The 24,485-nt window shown below is 41.8% G+C and overlaps 1 protein-coding gene across 2 annotated transcripts in view; it reads left to right on the top strand.

The window, feature by feature from the left end:
- The window catches only part of LOC133634106 (protein sidekick-1-like), a 962,694-nt gene that overhangs the window by 217,347 nt on the left and 720,862 nt on the right, over positions 1 to 24,485 (top strand). The window contains exons 8-9 of one of the 2 annotated variants that reach the window (XM_062027111.1): positions 1,128 to 1,315; positions 1,419 to 2,434. In XM_062027111.1, coding sequence (XP_061883095.1) covers positions 2,308 to 2,434 — 127 coding nt within the window. In that variant the 5' untranslated portion in view covers positions 1,128 to 1,315; positions 1,419 to 2,307. Of the gene's footprint in view, positions 1 to 1,127; positions 2,435 to 24,485 lie in introns of both variants that reach the window. The other variant, XM_062027112.1, reaches the window with a different exon arrangement.

Here is a 24,485-nt window from a genome sequence, read left to right as displayed (position 1 = left end):
TCAAAGCGCTTTGAGTACCTTGAAGGTAGAAAAGCGCTATACAATAATTACTGGTTTGCAAAAAATATTTTTAACCCAAATAGGTAAAACGACATAATCTCTCACGGCACACTAGTGTGCCGCGGCACAGTGGTTGAAAAACACTGGCTTAAGGAACACAAAGGATGAACGTGACAGTTGCATAAAGCAAACAAAAGCACCAGACTGAGTGATGGGAAAAGGCAGGACTAATTAGCTCTCTGATTAGTGCCCGGGAACAGGTGTGATTACCGAACACTAATCAGATGCAGGCGAAAACAATCAGCACCCATGACAACCAAGATAACACAAAACAGGGGTGCTGAAACAGACCTTAAACCACAAGTGACTCAAAACCCAAAATAAACTACGACCCAACACCGGATCATAACAGTTTTATCCCATCATATAGTTTTTATTCTCACAATTATGACATTTTATCTGATCATTTCGACTTTTTATCTCACAATTATAACGTTTTAATCTCATGGTTTCGATCTCATAATTTGTATTTTTTCTATCTCATAATTGTGTCTTATCTTATAATTATGACATTCTTTAATCTCATAATTATATGTGAAGTGAAGTGAATTATATTTATATAGTGCTTTTCTCTAGTGACTCAAAGCGCTTTACATAGTGAAACCCACTATCTAAGTTACATTTAAACCAGTGTGGGTGACACTGGGAGCAGGTGGGTAAAGTGTCTTGCCCAAGGACACAACGGCAGTGACTAGGACGGCGGAAGCGGGATTTGAACCTGGAACCCTCAAGTTGCTGGCACGGCCACTCTACCAACCGAGCTATATGGAATCCTGTTTCTATGGAAGCCTGTTTCCGCCACAAAGAAATACTCCTATATTATTATAAATCAGAATTATGAGATAAAAAAATCGAAATTATTAGATAAAGTCGAAATGATGAGATAAAAAGTCGAATTTATGACATAAGAAAGTTATAATTATGATATAATACGTCGTAATTATGACTTACTATTGAGGTATTTTGTTGTTTTAGTGTCAGAAACGGGCCTCTATAGTTCCTAATCTATTGACTGTTTTTTCTTTTTTTCTATCATCTTTTATTTGGCTTCCCGCCCCCCAATTCAGACTGTCCAATAGGAACACGGCAGGCTCCGCTGTGGACCAATCAGCGACGAGGGATGCTACTGAACCGAAGTTTTTGAGTTGAGGATAGATGGAGTGAAAGATAACCACCAGTTAAGTCAGGGAAGGCTGACTGGACGAGAGAGAACCTTGGACGTGCATTAAAAAATGGAGAAAGTATACCTAAATTGGTAAAAAAAAAAATCCATGTTGGCTCATTCTAAGCATGGATTGAACGCGGAAAGAAAACGGAGCCCCCCCACCCCCTCTCTCTTTCTCGTGCCCGCCTCGCAGGTGTTCGTTCGCCGGGGACTAGGAGGCTTCAGTCGGTCGGCTTCCTGAGCCTCAACAGGGTGCTGAAGCGAGGATAACACCCGCCAACTTCGGGGACCAAACACCGCTTACAAGAGTACCCGGACTTTCTTTTTTCCTCCCCCCGTCCCCAGCGGTCGCTTTTCAACGGACTACCGCGGGAGGACGGTTAACGTTTCCCGGGCTCACACGGCGGCGTGACGCAGTGAGCTCGTTTGAAAACGAACTTTTTGATGCTTTTTTTCCCTGCAAACTCTTCATATCACCAACTAAAAGCTACACTATTACATTCAAGAGTGTCAGAGCTCAAACTAAAAAAAAAAATTTTTTTTTTTTGCTAACCTGTTGTGCCACCGGTGGTGCCCCCAGCACGTATCCGGGAAAGGCGAGCCATTTTCGGGGAAGAGTGTCCCCCGTCTCGCGCCCACTAGCTGAACAAGCTAACCAGAGTGGATTACTAGTTAGGACAACTAACTACCAGGATAAGTGATAACATCTCCATGGCGACACTTGAAAGTACTAGTCACTGAATTCATTACCCGAATTCACGTCTTTTATTGCCGCCCATCTTCAAAGCGAAGTGTTCGGCGGGACGAATCCGCGGTGAGCTCGGACAAAGTGGGAGCGAGTAAAGTCTAAACCGCGTACTCGGATGTATTAATTCGAATGGAAGAGAGGTGCACCGGCCGAGCGATGGAACACACAGCAGGCTCCCCCGCAGCACGTCCACAACGCCGGGTGCTCGAGCCGTGAAGGCACCGCTTGCCTGCTCCGGTCCCTCCTGCTCTAAAAGCTTGACTTTGCAACACAGAGGCTGCTGGAAGCTGTCGTTTTTTTGTGGGCTCACTTTACAAGGAGACACTATTTCTGCATGTTGGGATTTTGCCGGTTCCCAGGGTTCGTGGGAGAATTCTGCGGGATGATGCTGACGAGCCGGAGGTTGCCTCTGCCACTGCTGCTCCTTCTCGCCGGCAGCTGCCACATGTTGCACGGCCAAGGTAAACCAACATGCCAACTGGGGAATTGTTGATCAAGCAAAGGGCTGATTCAAGTTTTTTTTTTTGTTTTTTTTACAATGCTAATGTTTGATTCGTTTTTTAACATTAAATCAAGCTGGATAAGGCAGTGTTTTTCAACCTTTTCTGAGCTAAGGCACATTTTTCTCAATGAAAAAATCCCAAGGCACACAACCAGCAGAAATCATTGAAAAATGAAACTCAGTAGCAGATATTGACACTAAAAAGTTGTTTTCGCAATTGTTGGATATGAATTCAAACCATAACCAACCATGCATCGCTATAGCGCTTGTCTCAAAGTAGGTGTACTATCACCACCTGTAACATCACACCGTGACTTATTTGGAGTTTTTTTTGCTGTTTTCCTGTGTGTAGTGTTTTAGTTATTGTCTCGCGCTCTTATTTTGGTGGCTTTTCCTGTAGCAGTTTCATGTCTTCCTTATTTAAGTTGTGCGGACGCTATCCTTCTTTGCGGGGACATTGTTGATTGTCATGTCATGTACGGATGTACTTTGTGGACGCCGTCTGCTCCACGCGCTGTAAGTCTTTGCTGTCGTCCAGCATTCTGTTTTTGTTTACTTTTCAGCCAGTTCAGTTTTAGTTTCGTTTTGCATAACCATCCCTGAGCTTCAATGCCTTTTTCTTAGCGGCACTTGCCTTTTGTTTATTTTTGGTGTAAGCGTTAGATACCTTTTTACCTGCACGCTGCCTCCCGCATATTATGATTACGACAAACCATGTTCCCGACATTTATAAAGCAATTAGCTACCTGCTGCCACATACTGATATGGAAGAGTATTACACGGTTACTCTGCCAAGCTCTACACAGCACAGACACTCAACAATGGCACATTTCCGGATTACAATTACTGGTTTGCAAAAAATATTTTTACCCCAATTAGGTAAAATGACAATCTCCCACGGCACATCAGACTGTATTCCACGGCACACTATGTGCCGTGGCACAGTGGTTGAAAAACACTGGGATAAGGAACATAGTGTGCGTTATGTTGTTACGCAGACCAATGTCTGTAGGATTAGTGAATCATATTTATATAGCACTTTTACATGGATAAACCCATTATCTACATTTTTAAGCTACATTTGGGAGGCACTGGGCGCAAGGTGGGCAAAGTGTCTTGCCCAAGGACACAAGGGCAGTGACTATCATGGCAAAAGCTGGATTCCTACTGGTAGCCCTCAAGTTTTTGTCCGGTTGCTCTACCATCCCAGCCTTAAGCTATTGTGTGTCTGCATGGGGAAAGTGTCCCCCCCCTAATATGTCAATGACCTCCTTAACTGCCAGACCCTGATTTGGCGCTAAAACACAAACAAGTGACACCTGTGTGTTAATTGAGTTTGCCCATGTTAGTCCCTTGTCCCAGTTTTGTGAAATAAGAGGGTTATGTTGCAACGAGTTGCCGATGTGCTTTGTCTTTCACCTTTGTTGTCTGTTAACTTAAAAGTCGTCATCTATGTGTGTGTGTGTGTGTGTGTGTGTGTGTATCATCATGGGACTCTATGTCTAAAAGCCAGAACAAACAAAGGCAAAGAAAAAAGGTCAGGCTGGTGTCAACACACAAGTGTTCTCTGGGTCACAGATGGTGTGTGGTGGGCAAAATCTAAGGCTGAGATGTGGGGTTATGAAGAGGAGGAGGGGTGGGAGGAATGTGTGAGATGTGGCGGTGGTGGGGGGGGGTGAGCTATTTGTGAACGTTCGGAGAATGCGTGTGTTAGAAAGTAGCAAATGTGAAAGAAACAACATAAGGCAAGAGTAACGAGGAGAAGGGGGAAGGTATGGCACTGGAGTGACTAGAAACGTGGGTGGGGAGTGGCACTGGCGGTCATTTGCAAAAACGGGGGTTTCGGTTTAATTGATGACGCCTGTTGTGTCAACACCCCTTTTGTGGATGTACCAGGATTGTACGGTATACCGGTATTAGTATAGTACCGCGACACTAATGAATCATATTCGGTACTATACCGCCTCTGAAAAGAGGCGGTATAGTGCAGGGTATACCGTATAGTATACCCCTTCGTCGTCACGTCGTGTCATTGCTGGTTTTACGAGCAGAGGAGCATGTTCGGTAGCGCACAATCACGGAGTACTTACAAGCAGACACAGTGTGTAGACAGAAAAGGGAGAACGGACGCATTTTGTCTTAAAAACTGACAATAAAGGTGAAGTTATAACACTGAAACGCCCTCAGGAAGAGGTGCTTTAAGACATGGCTAGCTAGCGGCTAACGTCCATCCGCCGTCGGCAGTGTTGTAGCTACTTCCAAATCACTAGTCCTCGCCTCCATGGCGACAAAGTAAGTTTCTTACAAGTATCATCCCTGCAGGACGAGGAATACCTAAACATGCTTCACTACACACCGTAGCTCACCGGCGTCAAAATGTAAACAAACGCCATGGGTGGATCTACATCTGACATCCACTGTAATGATACCAAGTACAGGCACGTATCTAGTCAATACTACTATGATTATGTCAATATTTTTTGGCATCACAACATCTTCTTTCGTTTAAAAAAAATAATTCATATTATGTTTATAAAGTCAGGAAATATGTCCCTGGACACATGAGGACTTTGAATATGACCAATGTATGATCCTGTAACTACTTGGTATCGGATTGATACCCAAATTTGTGGTATCATCCAAAACTAATGTAAAGCATCCAAACAACAGAAGTATAAATGATTATTACATTATAACAGAAGTGTAGACAGAACATGTTAAAAGAGAAAGTAAGCAGATAATAACAGTAAATGAACAAGTAGATTAATAATTCATTTTCTACCACTTGTCCTTAATAATGTTGACAAAATAATAGAATGGTAAATGACACCATATGTTACTGCATACGTCAGCAGACTAATTTAGGAGCCTTTGTTTGTTTACTTACTACTAAAAGACAAGTTGTCTTGTATGTTCACTATTTTATTTAAGGACAAACTTGTAATAAGAAACGTGTTTAATGTACCCTAAGATTTTTTTGTTAAAATTAAGCCAATAATGACCTTTTTTATGGTACCCTTTATATAGAAAAGTACCGAAAAGTACCAAAATAATTTTGGTACCGCTACCAAAATATTGGTATCGGGATAACACTAGTATGTACCTTCTTTTTTCCATACCAATATTCATCCCTCCATCCTGCAAGTTGAGTAGGAGGAGGTGAGTAGGCTGGAGAGGTACCGTGTGGCGGCACACACAGCACACACCCACAAGTGCAACTTTACCAGCAGTGACAAAACATGCACAAAAATCAATAAAATGAGGACGGTTCAATGTTTGTTTCGAAGAAAAATTGCATCTGACACACTCGACTTATGTTTGGCTGCTGGAGGATGTTTTGTTTTAGCTACGTTAGCAATTATTAACAATACACGTTAATAATGTATGTAACTTACAAGCTATTTTTACTTTGTGAATGCAATTTTACTTTGTGAATGCAACAGTGACACATTCATAGAGACTATCAACATGACTGCAGACAAAAACTAATCTGTATTAATGTCTACTTCCCTTTTATAATTGATGCTAGCTATAATTACTGACCATATAATGTTGAGCAGACTTGGATTTGGAGATTTAGAGCAGGGATTCTCAATTTGTGGGTCTGCACCTAAAAGTCCATTGTGGATCTATCTTTCTTGGGTGGTTGTAGATGGCTAATCCAAAGGTACTATTTTTAAAATAAAGCAATGTACAATCGATGTCTGACTTGTTTTCCTTATTTAGAAGTAAAATCAGGCACTATTTTAGTCATCTTTCTGCCTGGCATAAACTAGGAATGGAACAGTTTATGAAACAAATTGTGAAAGGTTCGGTTGACCTGACTCGGTTGGGTCACATGTTTTTTCTTCTTTTTACTACTCAGCTTAAAGGCCTACTGAAACCCACTACTACCGACCACGCAGTCTGATAGTTTATATATCAATGATGAAATCTTAACATTATAACACATGCCAATACGGCCGGGTTAACTTATAAAGTGACATTTTAAATTTGCCGCTAAACTTCCGGTTCGAAACGCCTCTGCGGATGACGTATGCGCGTGACGTAGCCCGGCGAACACGGGTATGCCTTCCACATTGAAGCCGATACGAAAATGCTCTGTTTTCATTTCATAATTCCACAGTATTCTGGACATCTGTGTTCGTGAATCTGTTTCAATCATGTTCATTGCATTATGGAGAAGGAAGCCAAGCAAGCAAAGAAGAAAGTTGTCGGTGCGAAATGGACGTATTTTTCGAACGTAGTCAGCCACAACAGTACACAGCCGGCGCTTCTTTGTTTACATTCCCGAAAGATGCAGTCAAGATGGAAGAACTCGGATAACAGAGACTCTAACCAGGAGGACTTTTGATTTGGATACACAGACGCCTGTAGAGAACTGGGACAACACAGACTCTTACCAGGATTACTTTGATTTGGATGACAAAGACGCAGACGTGCTACTGTGAGTATGCAGCTTTGGCTTTTTTTTGCGTATGTACGTAACTTTTTTAAAATATATAAGCTTTATGAACCTTGGGTTAGGTGAACGGTCTTTTGGGCTGAGTGATTGTGTGTGTTGATCATGTGTTTGAATTGTATTGGCGTGTTCTATGGAGCTAGGAGCTAGCAGAGGAGCTAGGAGCTAGCATAACACGTACCGTACCGTACGTGCGCGTCACGTACTAACTTTTTAAAAATATATAAGCTTTATGAACCTTGGGTTAGGTGAACGGTCTTTTGGGCTGAGTGATTGTGTGTGTTGATCAGGTGTTTGAATTGTATTGGCGTGTTCTATGGAGCTAGGAGCTAGCAGAGGAGCTAGGAGCTAGCATAACAAACACGCAGGTGTTATTATGCAGGATTAATTTGTGGCATATTAAATATAAGCCTGGTTGTGTTGTGGCTAATAGAGTATATATATGTCTTGTGTTTATTTACTGTTGTAGTCATTCCCAGCTGAATATCAGGTACCGTGAGTATGCAGCCTTGGCTGCTAAACATTCGATAACTTGACCGTATGTGCGCGTCACGTACGTAACTTTTTAAAAATATATAAGCTTTATGAACCTTGGGTTAGGTAAACGGTCTTTTGGGCTGAGTGATTGTGTGTGTTGATCAGGTGTTTGAATTGTATTGGCGTGTTCTATGGAGCTAGGAGCTAGCAGAGGAGCTAGGAGCTAGCATAACAAACACGCAGGTGTTTTTATGCAGGATTAATTTGTGGCATATTAAATATAAGCCTGGTTGTGTTGTGGCTAATAGAGTATATATATGTCTTGTGTTTATTTACTGTTGTAGTCATTCCCAGCTGAATATCAGGTCACCCTCGGCTCTCACAGCATCTTCCCTATCTGAATAGCTTCAACTCCCCACTAGTCCTTCACTTGCACTTTACTCATCCACAAATCTTTCATCCTCGCTCAAATTAATGGGGAAATTGTCGCTTTCTCGGTCCGAATCTCTCTCACTTCATGCGGCCATCATTGTAAACAATAGGGAACTTTGCGTATATGTTCAACTGACTACGTCACGCTACTTCCGGTAGGTGCAAGCCTTTTTTTTATCAGATACCAAAAGTTGCAATCTTTATCGTCGTTGTTCTATACTAAATCCTTTCAGCAAAAATATGGCAATATCGCGAAATGATCAAGTATGACACATAGAATAGATCTGCTATCCCCGTTTAAATAAAAAAAATTCATTTCAGTAGGCCTTTAAAGGCCTACTGAAACCCACTACTACCGACCACGCAGTCTGATAGTTTATATATCAATGATGAAATCTTAACATTGCAACACATGCCAATACGGCCGGGTTAACTTATAAAGTGCAATTTTAAATTTCCCGCTAAACTTCCGGTTGAAAACGTCTATATATGATGACGTATGCGCGTGACGTCAATCGTTGAAACGGAAGTATTCGGCCCCATTGAATCCAATACAAAAAGCTCTGTTTTCATCTCAAAATTCCACAGTATTCTGGACATCTGTGTTGGTAAATCTTTTGCAATTTGTTTAATGAACAATGAAGACTGCAAAGAAGAAAGTTGTAGGTGGGTAGCGGCGGACTACAGCAACACAACCAGGAGGATTTTGAGATGGATAGCAGACGCGCTAGCCGGCGACCTCACCTTGACTTCCTCCGTCTCCGGGCCGCCGACCGCATCTATGATCGGGTGAAGTCTTTCGTCGCTCCGTCGATCGCTGTAACGCAGGTGAACACGGGTGTTGATGAGCAGATGAGGGCTGGCTGGCGTAGGTGGATAGCTAATGTTTTTGGCATAGCTCTGTGAGGTCCCGTTGCTAATTTAGCTTCAATGGCATCGTTAGCAACAGCATTGTTAAGCTTCGCCAGCCTGGAAAGCATTAACCGTGTATTTACATGTCCATGGTTTAATAGTATTGTTGATTTTCTGTCTATCCTTCCAGTCAGGGGTTTATTTATTTTGTTTCTATTTGCATTTAAGCCCGATGCTATCACGTTACCTCCGTAGCTAAAGAGCTTCACCGATGTATTGTCGTGGAGATAAAAGTCACTGTGAATGTCTATTTCGCGTTCTCGACTCTCATTTTCAAGAAGATATAGTATCCGAGGTGGTTTAAAATACAAATCCTTGATCCACAGTAGAAAAAGGAGAGAGTGTGGAATCCAATGAACCCTTGTACCTAAGTTACGGTCAGAGCGAAAAAAGATACGTCTTGCACCGCACGCTAGTCCTTCACTCTCACATTCCTCATCCACGAATCTTTCATCCTCGTTCAAATTAATGGGGTAATCGTCGCTTTCTCGGTCCGAATCTCTCTAGCTGCATTGAAAACAATGGGGAAATGTGAGCAGCCCTTCCTCCTGTGACGTCACGCTACCTCCGGTAGGGGCAAGGCTTTTTTTTATCAGAGACCAAAAGTTGCGAACTTTATCATCGTTGTTCTATACTAAATCCTTTCAGCAAAAATATGGCAATATCGCGAAATGATCAAGTATGACACATAGAATGGATCTGCTATCCCCGTTTAAATAAAAAAAAATTCATTTCAGTAGGCCTTTTATCATAGGCATGCACATTGCCAAAGTGAGGGGAAGGAGAAGCAGGAGTTGTAGAGGCATTTGTGTTGGAAACATAACGATTCTCCGAAAGAATCCAGGGTAATGTCCGAACATTGCCCTTGTCTACTGAATCTCCTGGATGGTGTTTTTTATGTGTGCATATAAAATATTGAAGCTTTTTGCTGGATGTCGAAAGGATGATGAGGAGGTGGTCGCTCAACAAAAACCTTATTAAAACTATAAACCGCGCCAAAATCAACATCTACAATTGTGTCATTATCTCAGTTGTGAAATTAGTGCAAAGGAGTCAAACAACCTTGCCCCAAACATTAATGGTGTGGTTACCAAGTATGGAGCTCAGACAAAAGTGCATGGAAGGAGATCTACCGGATTGCAAACACCAAATCTTGGCAGCGCTCTAACTTTAAATTACATAATTAATGAAAAAATAGTAATGCTGCATTATTTGGATTCATGGTATTCTAGGTTGTAATAACAACAACAACAACAACAATGTCCCCGCAACCATCTGAAAACCGTAACCACAATCTTTGATAAGATCCCAACCGTGGATTTTGTGAACCGCTTCACTCCTAGTATAAACTCATTGCAGTTATGAGTGAAATACACATTTTTTGAAATTTGTATGTCTTCAAAACCCAAAACCAGTGAAGTTGGCATGTTGTGTAAATCGTAAATAAAAACAGAATACAATGATTTGCATATCCTTTTCAACTTCTATTCAATTGAATAAACTGCAAAGACAAGATATTTAATGTTCGGACTGAGAAAATTTTTTTTTTGCACATAATCTAACTTAGAATTTAATGGCCGCAACACATAGCATAAAAGTTGGCACAGGGGCATTTTTACCACTGTGTTACATGACCTTTCCTTTTAACAACACTCAGTAAACGTTTGGGAACTGAGGAAACCACTTTTTGAAGCTTTTCAGGTGGAATTCTTTACCATTCTTGCTTGATGTACAGCTTAAGTTGTTCAACAGTCCGGGGTCTTCGTTGTGGTATTTTAGGCTTCATAATGCACCACACATTTTCAATGGCAGACAGGTCTGGACTCCAGGCAGGCCAGTCTAGTATCTGTACTCTTTTACTATGAAGCCACGCTGTTGTAACACATGGCTTGGCATTGTCTTGCTGAAATAAGCAGGGGCGTCCATGATAACGTTGCTTGGATGGCAACATATGTTGCTCCAAAACCTGTGTGTACCTTTCAGCATTAATGATGCCTTCACAGATGTGTAATTTACCCATGCACTAATACACCCCCATACCATCACAGATGCTGGCTTTTGAACTTTTTGTCTATAACAATCCGGATGGTTCTTTTCCTCTTTGTTCTGGAGGACAAGACGTCCACAGTTTCCAAAAACAATTTGAAATGTGGACTCGTCAGACCAAAGAACACTTTTGCACTTTGCATCAGTCCATCTTAGATGAGCTTGGGCCCAGCGAAGCCGGTGGCTTTTCTGGGTGTTGTTGATAAATGGCTTTCACTTTGCATAGTATAATTTTAACTTGCACTTATTGATGTAGCGACAAACTGTAGTTACTGACGGTAGTTTTCTGAAGTGTTCCTGAGCCCATGCGGTGATATCCTTTACACACTGATGTCGCTTTTTGATGCAGTACCGCCTGAGGGATCGAAGGTCTGTAATATCATCGCTTATGTGCAGTGATTTCTCCAGATTCTCTGAAACTTTTGATGATATTGGGGCGATATAGCTCGGTTGGTAGAGTGGCCGTGCCGGTAACTTGAGGGTTGCAGGTTCGATCCCCGCTTCCGCCATCCTAGTCACTGCCGTTGTGTCCTTGGGCAAGACACTTTACCACCTGCTCCCAGTGCCACCCACACTGGTTTAAATGTAACTTAGATATTGGGGTTCACTCTGTAAAATCCCTTTGAGTCACTAGAGAAAAGCGCTATATAAATATAATTCACTTCACTTCACATATTACGGACTGTAGATGGTGAAATCCCTAAATTCCTTGTTTGTTGAGAAATGTTGTTCTTAAACTGCTTGAGAATTTGCTCACGCATTTGTTCACAAAGTAGTAACCCTCGCTCTATACTTGTTTGTGAATGACTGAGCATTTCATGGAAGCTGCTTTTATACCCAATCATGGCACCCACCTGTTGCCAATTAGCCTGTTCACCCGTGGGATGTTCCAAATAAGTGTTTGATGAGCATTCCTCAACTTTCTCAGTCTTTTTTGCCACTTGTGCCAGCTTTTTTGAAACATGTTGCAGGCATCAAATTCCAAATGAGCTAATATTTGCAAAAAAAATAACAACGGTTTCCAGTTCGAACGTTAAGTATCTTGTATTTGTAGTCATTCAATTGAATGTAGGTTGAAAAGGATTTGCAAATTATTGTATTTTGTTTTTATTTACGATTTACACAACGTGCCAACTTCACTGGTTTTGGGTTTTGTAATTTTAATTGATGAATTATTTGTATGCATGCAATCATCATGTTGCAGTTCATGCCTTAATACAGTCCTAAAAACACTCTTTGGACTGGTAATTCTGTGTATTAATGTTTTAAATGATAGTCTATTTTAAAAAAGCAAATACGTTTGCTTCGACTTCATAACTATTAAAACATGTTGGTCCCAGGTTGAAACCATTTGAGAACCTTTAAAAACCACCACTAAATGAAAAGCCAATACAAAGGCATACTGGGTGTTGTTAGAGCAACATTGACACAGTCCGTACATGTTTCGTGTGTCCATTTGGATTACATCTTGTTAAAAGGTACACCAACTTGTTGAATAATGTGACCTGATTTTCTGTCTTTGAATTACAACTTCTGCGGCTGCTCAAATGTAAAAAAAACCCAAAAAAACATGTGGAATAAACAGGTTTTGAATTGGTGCAACCAATGCATCCTCATGTAGGATACTGCATACCACGGCTTTTGTGTGTTTGGAGCGTTGAATTTAAATTCATCCAAGCGGATCGAAGATGGGACCCCTGGTGGGTTGGTGGTGTTATTGATTTGATAGACTGTGTTGGCAGGCCAATCAAAAGCTGTAGATTTTTTTCCACATTCCGACCCCCTCATTACCAGCATTTATTAGGACGTTTTATTTTACGTGGCGCTGGATGAAATTCATGAGTAAAGGTTGATCACACTGATCTGCCGTCACTCTATCGCTCCCTTTCTCTCCCGCTCTCGCTGTCTCGCAGTCAATCGATGCCCACACCCTCATAAATGCAAGGCTTTATATGAGCCAACCCTCGTCTCAGGGAGCACATTTAAATAAGCTCATCGATCTTTCATTTTAGAGTTTAAGTGACGGCAGCATTTTACTGTCTCTCCTTCCCTCTCACCTACCTTCCTCCCTTTCTCCCACCTCTCATCTGCTCACCTCTCTGCTCTCCCTCCTTTATTCATAACTTATCCCGTCACTTCCCGACTGCCCCCCGTGTCATTGAGAGGGTTCAGCCCCACAGCTGTTGGACTGATTTACTTTTCCGGCATGGATACTTGACAGAGCCTCATTCAATACTTTATATTCAGAGAGGAAGTCGGCTCACATTAGGTTTAATTGAGATTCTACATCATTTTCTATATCACGGGCGGGTTGAGTCTGGAAAAATGCTGCAGTAAAGAGAGAGGCTTGGATTTTTCCAACTAGCGACAACCTTGTTTTAATTTGGTAGCCTTTTTATGAGCCCTAACAGAGTTCCATGTAAAATTAGTCAGATGCCTGAAGTCAGCTGAGGTTAACATAACAACAGTGATGCGGATCGTTTGGTTTTTAACAGCTGTCCTAGTAGCGGTGTAATAAGGACAATGGTTTAAAAAGATTTAGTATAATGAAAAGATACAACAGATTGTTGCAAACGCTCCTAACCTTGACCAAGGTAACGGCCGCGTGCGGCCTACGCACCCTTTATATGTCATTCATGGACGAATGTCATTCAGCGTCATGCTGACTGTTTTGTATGCTAGCACCCGAGCTGGACAACTAAAAGGATTGGATGTTGAAATTGAAAAAAATCAATGAAATTAAGAAATTCAGTGAAGTCTTAGAAGGAATGAAGTGATGCTTACAGTATTTAGTCAACTTGCCCAATACATGCATTCGACTTGTCAATCTTTCCGAATATTTCAACAAATTCTACAACCGAGCTGTCCCACAAACAATACATTGTACTTTCCAGACCATAGAGCACACCGGCATATAAGCCGCACCCACTAAGTTTTAGAAGAAAAACATATTTTTACATATATTAGCCACACCGAACTATAAGTCTCAGATATATACGTTGCAAAATGAGTTATTCACACAGAAATATTTTGTAAATATTTATTTATGTCACCACACAGAGCAAATCACTTATTAATTAATTATTCAGTTATTTTGCATTTGGGATCAATCAATCAATCAAAGTTTATTTATATAGCCCTTAATTACAAGTGTCTCAAAGAGCTGCACAAGCCACAATGACATCTTCGGCTCAGATCCCACATCAGGGCAAGAAAAAACTCAACGCCAATGAGAAACCTTGGAGGGGACCGCAGAGTCGAGTGGATCTAGTTAATAGAGTGAGAGTCCAGTCCATAGTGGGGCCAGCAGGGGATCATCTTGAGTGGAGACAAGTCAGCAGCGCAGAGACGTCCCCAACTGATGCACAGATGAGCGGTCCACCCCGGGTCCTGACTTTGAACAGCTAGCGTGTCATCTGTGGTCACTTAATAAACTCTCCACACTGGAAATGGGGGCAGAGCAGAAAATATACTGCAGATCAACTGGTCTAAAAGGGGGCTCTATTTAAAGGCTAGCGTATACAAATGAGTTTTAAGATACTGAGGTAGCATGTCTAACTGTTACTGGGAGGGCCTTCCAGAGTACTGTAGCCCGAATAGAAAACACTCTACAGCCCGCAGACTATTTTTGGGCTATGGGAATCACTAATAAGCCGGAGTTCTTAGAAGGCAGATTCATTGCCGGGACAAATGGTACAATACAATCAGCTAGTCCTGAAAATGGGAAATCAATCCATGGAGGCATGACGGAGATATTTATAAAACAATCTTGCCTAATTTGCAAACTTGCTCCCCACGAGCCGTTTGGAAATTGAGACTTTAGTACCATATTTTGTCTTATTTACGTCAGTGGATACCTCCATGTATGGTAGAGGCCTACCCAAAGTGGCTTGCGTGAGTCTGACATTTTTTATCCACTTGTAGTCCAAAGTTGTAGTAAATAAAATCCGTATTTTTCTCTATGCTATTGTTGTGGGGCGGATTGGCTCGTACATGCACATGCATCCTCCGCTGTTACCATTTCTAATAAAAAGGAGCATATAGTTTCTAACTCATATCTGTCAATAGACTCGGAAGAGTTAAAAACTACCACATGACTGACGGGGTGTAGACGCAGTAATAGGGGGCTTGGCCTGGAGGAGAGCTAAATAAGATGGAGAGAAGTGACAGTCAAAAAGCGGCTTGAAGATAGTCTGTGCACAATTTGGACCAAAGAACCACCATGACATGTCGTGTAGACCACAATAAAGTGTTTTAAATGTAAAAAAAAAATAACTCTGCTGAAAACAGCTTAAAGGTTCTGCAGGCAGTGTTTTTAATATTAAAGATATGGTGGTATCATTCATATTAAAGGTAATTACAGCCACATAAAAAGCAGACAACTCACTCAGGATTCACAGTTATTGGGGCAAAGCGTCTAATAGAGCTAGGGACACTATTTGAAAACATAATTTGTTATATTATGTTATAAAAACCCAGTTAGTTCAGCTTTGCATTGGGCTCCAGGTTTTCTGGGGCTCATATCAAAATGTGTCTCTCACCATACATTTTGAGATTTTCGTCATCCTCAACTGGGCCAAGCAAACAAATCCCATTGTCATGCTGACCCAGTTGGAATGGATCTATGAATATGATTAGGTCTGATGTGACGCACATCATTGGCTGAGCCAAGCCGTAACTCGAAGCTGATTGGACCGCTGGGCGAACTTAAGTAACATGATGTCATTGACAGGACATGGTCAGCTTGTAACTGCGAGAGTCCAGAATCGGATAGACGTGCATGCAGTTTTATACATGCGTGAACACACTTGCGCGTGGCACACTGCCCCTCATCCATCAGTGTGAAACTGTTAATCCAAACATGAAAATGTGCTTAACTGTGTTGTAATGACAAGAGGGCAGTTTGAACTACACCACCACTGCATACACCACTTTTCTAACTCCTTGACACTTATTTTGTTTAATTTGATTTATAAAAAAAATACATCTATGTTATATTCCTTGTATGTCAAGTGTCAAATGTTTGGAAGCAACCTTCATATAGGACAGTGGTGTTCTTAATATCTGAGGGATTTAACCTGAGTGGATCTGAAGTCATCTAACCCATTATTAGTGAGCGGGTACATATAGTACATCCTTTATCTAGTACTTCCAGCCAAGTAGTTTTTGATATTGCAGACTAGGGCGAGGTGATATGGCTTTCAGGTTGCTCTCCATCTGTGCATACTTCATCTCCAGGTAAGACGAAAAGGATGTTCTGTGAGGCAAGTCCGCGTTCATCGTAGTCGGGATCTTGTTTATTATGGCACAAACCGAGGGCAGCATTTCCTTGACAACATACTGCCCGACCAACTTCTTTAACTCCCCCCCACTTAACGCTTTTGCACGAAAGTCCAGCTTCTGTTGTTTGGGTGGTGGGGGGCCTGCTGCGTCGGTCACAGCTCTCTCTTTCACTCTTAGTTTGATTGCGCCGTGCCGTGACTCCAAATGCTTTTTCAAATTTGAAGTTGTGTTTTTGAAGGTGGATAATACTTTGTCTCCAGGACAGAGTGTACAGCGAAACTTTATATTGCTGTCTTTAACAGACGGAGAACTCGAAATAATGACTGTGTTTCCAACTTGAAAAGGCGCCTCTCTCTCCGCCCTCCATTGTTGTCTACTTTGGTGTCGCACACGTGTGATATCCTCATGCTGAAAACGTGACATGTCACTTACGTGACGTCACTTTCCAAGACCGCAAGAAGAAATAGAATATCTTTTTACGAGGGATAATTACAAAAAAAAAATAGTAACGCACAGTGACTTGGATTCAATAAACTTTATCTGACTACTGGTTTGGAAATAGTAACGCGTTTAATATGACACCTTTTTTCATTGACGACAAATCTGACTAACACGTTACCGTCATCAGCGTTTATATCATATCTATTATTCTGTTTACTCGAGGTGCAACGGTACAGGTAACCCTTGGGACGGTCCGTACCTTGGTTTTAGGGTCACGGTTTCGGTTCTTTTTGGTAAGTTTTGTAAGGGTAAAGAGAAGAGAACAACTTGTTTCCTCGCAAAGTTCAAATAATCAGTGGTCTGCTGAATGCTACAAATCTTTTCTTTACATTCAAATGGTAAATTATTATGTTTTAATTATTTGTATACATCAGCGCTTCTGACCAGAGGTTTGGCAAAAGGCAGGCAGTGACTCAGATTGCGGAGTTAAAAAAAAAAAGTCAAATACTGCAGCTCATATTTAATGAAAATACATTGAAGTGCAGTTTGATTTTGAGGTAATGTAAAATAATATGTACCAACACATGAAACAAGTTTACTGATTATTTCAGGAACAAAAGGTTTCTATCCACAAACTCGGAAGTGATTCAAACAAAAAATTTTCACAGAGTTTTATTAGTACATGTTACAGTATATCTGTGAGTTGAATCATAGCAAACACATTAGTAAACAGTGTGATTCCAAAATATTTAGACATTAAAACGTTTTTTTAATCATTAGAATAGTAGGTACGTTTGTTCCCCCTGTCTGGATCAACAGTTCAGTGACATAGACATTCCGTGCCTGCCTGTGAGTCCGAATTAAGGGCAGCATTACTGCACATACCACCACAACGTGACCTCCAGCAGTCAGTAAGACTAAAGTCACTGAAGCTGTGTTTCAACTTTGTTGGTCATATTTCTTTATTTTATGTCTAGTTATGTGAGGGGGAAGAGGCACAACGGGGATTGGACATTAATTACGTCGTGAAGAGCCTGACTTTAGCACACAAACACACACAGGACCACGATCCATAAAGATGGATTGTCCCATGCAGGATTATACCCGTTTTGTCCCTACTGTTTACTACTGCGGTATCATATAAGAGACATTTTTGCCATGTTTGATCGAGTTCATGTATGCTAACAGCTGATCACCGAGATCGACCTGAAATTAATCATGATCATCGATCACGATCATATAATCGCCCATCCCTAGTGCAGACCTCGGGGGTATTCAGGAGGCAACAGTGTATGGGATTGTTTGATCGATGTCAGGGTTAAGCAGGTTTAAGAGAGAGTAAGGTCCCTGGTCGACTCCCCTATTTCCTGTCTGTCAGGAAAAACAAATCACCAAGCCGCTGCAGTCTCAGGACTCTTTGCACTTTTGCAGTGTTTGTGTCTTTCTGTGAAGAGAGGGACTGGTGTGTTTCTGCAAAAAACTGGAGACAACAGCTACATGCAGAAGGCGAGACCTCACATTTTTCCTCACTGGTTTGCCAGAACCGAGTGTTGTCTTCATGCTCAGTGCAAAGTGGAATGGAAAACAATCACTGGGAAAAGTCAGGTGCACAAAAGAGGCAATGCAGCCAGTCGTCTATGTTCACAATTGTACACAAAGTCTGTAATTGATAGCAACTTCTTTCATCGTGGTTGTATTCCATCATTGTACGATACGTCTGGTCGTTTTTCCTGACTCAGCAATGTAACTGCTTGGCACAGATAATTACACATGAATAGAAGGGAGATGGAGGGCGCGCCTGACGCTAAGCAATTCATACTAGGCCTGGGTATGCTTGACACCTAATGTTGTTAAGTGCGTGTGAGCGCTCTGATGCTGACTCAAGTGTGGTCTATTTCCCTGGAGGAGGTAGGCACCCGCGCGACTATTGCTCACTCAGGAGCACTCATAGCCTTGACATATCATGTCAGTGCCATGCTCTTCCCACCGTTTAGTAATGATCATCAGCTCACTTTACCAAAAAAAAAAAAACATAAGAGCCAAAGTAAAGTAAAAAAAAGTTTTTCATCTGACACACTTTGGAGTAAGAGATACGTTTTGTTGTTTTTTTCCGCACACCTGTGTTTGAGGTGGCCCGATTTGAGGTCTGAGTCGTGTAGGCAGGCAAGGAGCTTGCCCGAGAAGGGTGCAGGGCAACAAGCTAAAGTCCTGGCACGCCTCCATGGGAGTAAATCAATCAATCAATCAATCAATTAATCAATCAATCAAAGTTTATTTATATAGCCCTTAAAGGCCTACTGAAATGATTTTTATTTATTTAAACGGGAATAGCAGATCCATTCTATGTGTCATACTTGATCATTTCGCGATATTGCCATATTTTTGCTGAAAGGATTTAGTAGAGAAAATCGACGATAAAGTTCGCAACTTTTGCTCGCTGATAAAAAAAAGCCTTGCCTGTACCGGAAGTAGCGTGACGTCACAGGAGCTAGTATTCCTCACAATTCCCCATTGTTTACAATGGAGCGAGAGAGATTCGGACCGAGAAAGTGACGATTACCCCATTAATTTGAGCGAGGATGAAAGATTCGTAGATGAGGAACGTTACAGTGAAGGACTTGAGAGGCAGTGATGGACGTATCTTTTTTCGCTCTGACCGTAACTTAGGTACAAGCTGGCTCATTGGATTCCACACTCTCCTTTTTCTATTGTGGATCACGGATTTGTATTTTAAACCACCTCGGATACTATATCCTCTTGAAAATGAGAGTCGAGCACGCGAAATGGACATTTAAAGTGACTTTTATCTCCAAGACAATACATCGGTGACACACTTAGCTACTGAGTTAACGTGCTAGCATCGTTCTCAAATGAAGATAGAAACAAAATAAATAAACCCCTGACTGGAAGGATAGACAGAAGACCAACAATAATATTAAACCATGTACATGTAACTACACGGTTAAAAATTCTCAGCCTGGTAAGGCTTAACTATGCTGTTGCTAACGACGCTAAGGCTAATTTAGCAACTTAGCAACCGGCCCTCACAGAACTATGTACTCTCTCCTTTTTCTATTGTGGATCACGGATTTGTATTTTAAACCACCTCGGATACTATATCCTCTTGAAAATGAGAGTCCAGCACGCGAAATGGACATTTAAAGTGACTTTTATCTCCAAGACAATACATCGGTGACACACTTAGCTACTGAGTTAACGTGCTAGCATCGTTCTCAAATGAAGATAGAAACAAAATAAATAAACCCCTGACTGGAAGGATAGACAGAAGACCAACAATAATATTAAACCATGTACATGTAACTACACGGTTAAAAATTCTCAGCCTGGTAAGGCTTAACTATGCTGTTGCTAACGACGCTAAGGCTAATTTAGCAACTTAGCAACCGGCCCTCACAGAACTATGTACTCTCTCCTTTTTCTATTGTGGATCACGGATTTGTATTTTAAACCACCTCGGATACTATATCCTCTTGAAAATGAGAGTCCAGCACGCGAAATGGACATTTAAAGTGAATTTTATCTCCAAGACAATACATCGGTGACACACTTAGCTACTGAGCTAACGTGCTAGCGTCGTTCTCAAATGAAGATAGAAACAAAATAAATAAACCCCTGACTGGAAGGATAGACAGAAGACCAACAATAATATTAAACCATGTACATGTAACTACACGGTTAAACATTCTCAGCCTGGTAAGGCTTAACTATGCTGTTGCTAACGACGCTAAGGCTAATTTAGCAACTTAGCAACCGGACCTCACAGAACTATGATCAAACATTAGCGCTCCACCTACGCCAGCCAGCCCTCATCTGCTCATCAACAGCCGTGCTCACCTGCATTCCAGCGATCAACGGCGCGACGAAGGACTTCATCCGTGGGTTTGGCGGCAAGCATCGGCTAGGCGTCAGGGTAAGTAGTCCTTGTTGTGTTGCTGTAAGTATTGTAATGCCCCGCAGTGGAGAAGGAGTCACACAGACGAGGATGCGCTGCTCAATCGCTGTATTAACAAGCGGTAACTGGTTGTAGTTCAAAAAGTAACGCACACACATACACGAGCTGCTGTTAGCCAAAACTCACGCTCATACACACTCAAGTTCTCCGCCAACTCACTCGCGCATGCGCGTTCCCCAAACCCTTAAAGACACAGTACACTAATGCAAATATCACAGATATTACAGTATTGTACTTAGCCGCTAAGACACCGATCGATCCCACCTACAACGTTCTTCTTTGCAGTCTCCATTGTTCATTAAACAAATTGCAAAAGATTCACCAACACAGATGTCCAGAATACTGTGGAATTTTGTCGAAGAAACCAAGAGGCTTTTCTATCGGGTCCGATGGGGTCCAACCACTTCCGTTGCTTTTGTGACGTCACGCGCATAAATCATATCCAAAGGAGTTTTTCAACCGGAAGTGTGGCGGGAATTTTAAAATGTCACTTTATAAGCTAACCCGGCCGTATTGGCATGTGTTGCAATGTTAAGATTTCATCATTGATATATAAACTATCAGACTGCGTGGTTGGTAGTAGTGGGTTTCAGTAGGCCTTTAATCACATGTGTCTCAAAGGGCTGCACAAGCCACAACGACATCCTCGGCTCAGATCCCACATCAGGGCAAGAAAAAACTCAACCCAATGGGATTACAATGAGAAACCTTGGAGGGGACCGCAGATGTGGGGACTCCCCCTGGCGACCGGTGCAGTGGACGTCGAGTGGATCTAGATCATAGTGTGAGAGTCCAGTCCATAGTGGGGCCAGCCGAAGATCGTCTTGGGTGGAAACAAGTGAGCAGCTCAGAGATGTCCTCCACTGATGCACAGATGAGTGGTCCATCCCGGGTCCCGACTTTGAACAGCTAGCGCATCATCTGTGGTCACCTAATCTGTGCCCCCCCCCTCCTTCGTGAAGAGCAGAAAAGAGACGAGAGATCAACTGGTCTAAAAGGGGGGTCTATTTTAAAGGCTAGAGTATACAAATTAGTTTTAAGATGGGACTTAAATGCTTCTACTGAGGTAGCATCTCTAATAAGGAGGGCATTCCAGAGTACTGGAGCCCAAATAGAAAATGAAATGATGATGAATGAATTAAATGAAATGTATAGTTTTGGTGGGAGCAGTTTAGTGCAGGGGTGCCCACACTTTTTCTCACAAGATCCTTGGGTGCCGTGGATGTCAATCAAGTGGCAAAAGTGAGGTCTTAGTGAAGATTGATGGTCGATAATTTTTAGATCTATTTTTTTAATGCCTGGGTGGCGATCGACTGACACACCCTCTGCGATCGACCGGTATCTCGCAATCGACGTAATGGGCACCCCTGATTCAGTGTTTGTGAGGCTGTGCACGCATCTCCGTTAACACAATTTCCCCAGACAAGCGTTCCTTGTCCTCACAGTTACAGCATTTACAGTCGTGGTCAAAAGTTATACACTTGTAAAGAACATAATGTCATGGCTGTCTTGAGTTTCCAATAGTTTCTACGACTGTTGTTTTTATGTGATAGAGTGGTTGGAGCACATACTTGTTGGTCACAAAAAACATTAATGAAGTTTGGTTCTTTTATGAATTTCTTATGGGTCTACTGAAAATGTGACCAAATCTGCTGGGTCAAAAGTATACATACAGCAATGTTAATATTTGGTTACATGTCCCTTAGCAAGTTTCACTGCAATAAGGCGCTTTTGGTAGCCATCCACAAGCTTCTGGTTGAATTTTTGACCACTCCTTTTGACAAAATTGGTGCAGTTCAGCTAAATGTGTTGGTTTTCTGACATGGACTTGTTTCTTCAGCATTGTCCACATGTTTAAGTCAGGACTTTGGGAAGGTCATTCTAAAACCTTAATTCTAGCCTGATTTAGCCATTCCTTTACCACTTTTGACGTGTGTTTGGGGTCATTGTCCTGTTGGAACACCCAACTGCAACCAAGACCCAACCTCCGGGCTGATGATTTTAGGTTGTCCTGAAGAATTTCGAGGTAATCCTCCTTTTTCATTGTCCCATTTACACTCAGTAAAGACCCGGTTCCATTGGCAGCAAAACAGGTCCAGAGCATAATACTACCACCACCATGATTGACGGTAGGGTGGTGTTCCTGGGATTAAAGCCCTCACCTTTTCTCCTCCAAACATATTGTTGTGTATTGTGGCCAAACAGCTCAATTTTTGTTTCATCTGACGACAGAACTTTCCTCCAGAAGGTCTTATCTTTCTCCGTGTGATGTCAGTGAACTGCACCAATTTTGTCAAGAGGAGTAGTCAAAAATTCAACCAGAAGCTTGTGGATGGCTACCAAAAGCGCCTTATTGCAGTGAAACTTGCCAAGGGACATGTAACCAAATATTCACATTGCTGTATGTATACTTTTCACCCAGCAGATTTGGTCACATTTTCAGTAGACCCATAATAAATTCATAAAATAACCAAACTTCATGAATGTTTTTTGTGACCAACAAGTATGTGCTCCAATCACTCTATCACAAAAAAAATAAGAGTTGTAGAAATGATTGGAAACTCAAGACAGCCATGACATTATGTTCTTTACAAGTGTATGTAAACTTTAAACCCGACTGTATGTCACAATACGTTCATTTCTTCGTTTATAGTCTGTTCAGTTTTTATGGGGAGATTACGGTATTCCGTCCGGCACACCGTTAACGCGGCAATCACCAGGCCGTACGCTCTAAACCGATTAATAACCAAAAGACAAAACATCATCAGAAGAACACCCGCACTCCCATGTCAGGTCAACCGAACATTTCTGATTTTGTTTAATTAACCCTTACATCCCTAAAGTCACAAGAACTTCAGATGTCAAAGACATGTGACGAAGCCAATTCTGGTAAAAGGCACAATAACAACTAAGGGAAATTGAGGGAAATCATAATCAACAAATAAAACATCAAGAGAAGTCTTTTTTTCTCTTTCACTTCAACACAAACTGTGTTTGAAGAAAATGCCAAGAGGCAAAACTATATCATATTTAAAATAACCTGTTGTTTTTCATAGCCTTGTGCACAGATTATTAATGAACCGTGCGTAAAATTGTGGGTTTATTTGAATTCCATGTATGAGGTACTTACGCTAACATGTTGACGATCCATCAAATACAGCCAGATCCTTGACGCAATGTAATAGAACACGTTTTTATTCTGCATTTACAAAAGGTGAACGCTCCCTAGCAAATTCATGTTGTATTATTTTCTGAAGCGCTTTGTTGTGGCGGCGCTGTTTTGAATGCAGTCTTTGCATAGTGACCCGCCACTCCCTGGATATAAGCGAGTGTTTCATCTGCATGTGTACTCTTATGTATTAGCGCGGCGTGATTTGCTTGTTCAGTGCACAAGCTGCAGGTGTGTGTTCTCGGCGAGATGCGTTTGATCCGCCACAGGTGTTTGAGTGGCGGCCTGGCTACGCTTGCATGAGTGTGTGTGTGCACAAGTGTGTTTGTATTGGTCGTATAAGCTTCAAGCAGGAAAATAAGGAGCCTTTTTGATCTCATCCAGGAATACGCAGGAAACCCTATATGTGTGTGTCTGCTGGCCAGAGATTTTTTTTCCTACACAGTCCTTTGATCTACTTTGGAGGAGGGTTTCGCCATGGCAGGTGGCTCCAGACTTGGCATCTGCAGCAGGCACGCATGTGTGCACTCGTGCAACAGCTAAAAGAAGGAAAAAGTGTTTGTCGCTCATACACTATAAAGCGCTCCTTAATGCAATGGATGTTTAGATATCTCCTTGCCATATGCTCAATGTTGTGCATGCGAACGCAGCACAAATAAGAAGGCATTCTTCTCCTGACATGCTGAGACTTTGACAATGAAGAGCCTCTCTTCAGTTGACAGGTGCACACTTTTGGGCTGAGACAATATTGAGACTTCTGGAACACGAGGGTTTTTTATGCAAATGATATAAACCGAGCCAAAGTGCTGGTGTCT

This window comes from Entelurus aequoreus, linkage group LG18 (genome assembly GCF_033978785.1).
Source record: "Entelurus aequoreus isolate RoL-2023_Sb linkage group LG18, RoL_Eaeq_v1.1, whole genome shotgun sequence".
In the NCBI taxonomy this organism is placed as follows: domain Eukaryota; kingdom Metazoa; phylum Chordata; class Actinopteri; order Syngnathiformes; family Syngnathidae; genus Entelurus; species Entelurus aequoreus.
This window is presented reverse-complemented; position numbering and strand designations above follow the sequence as displayed.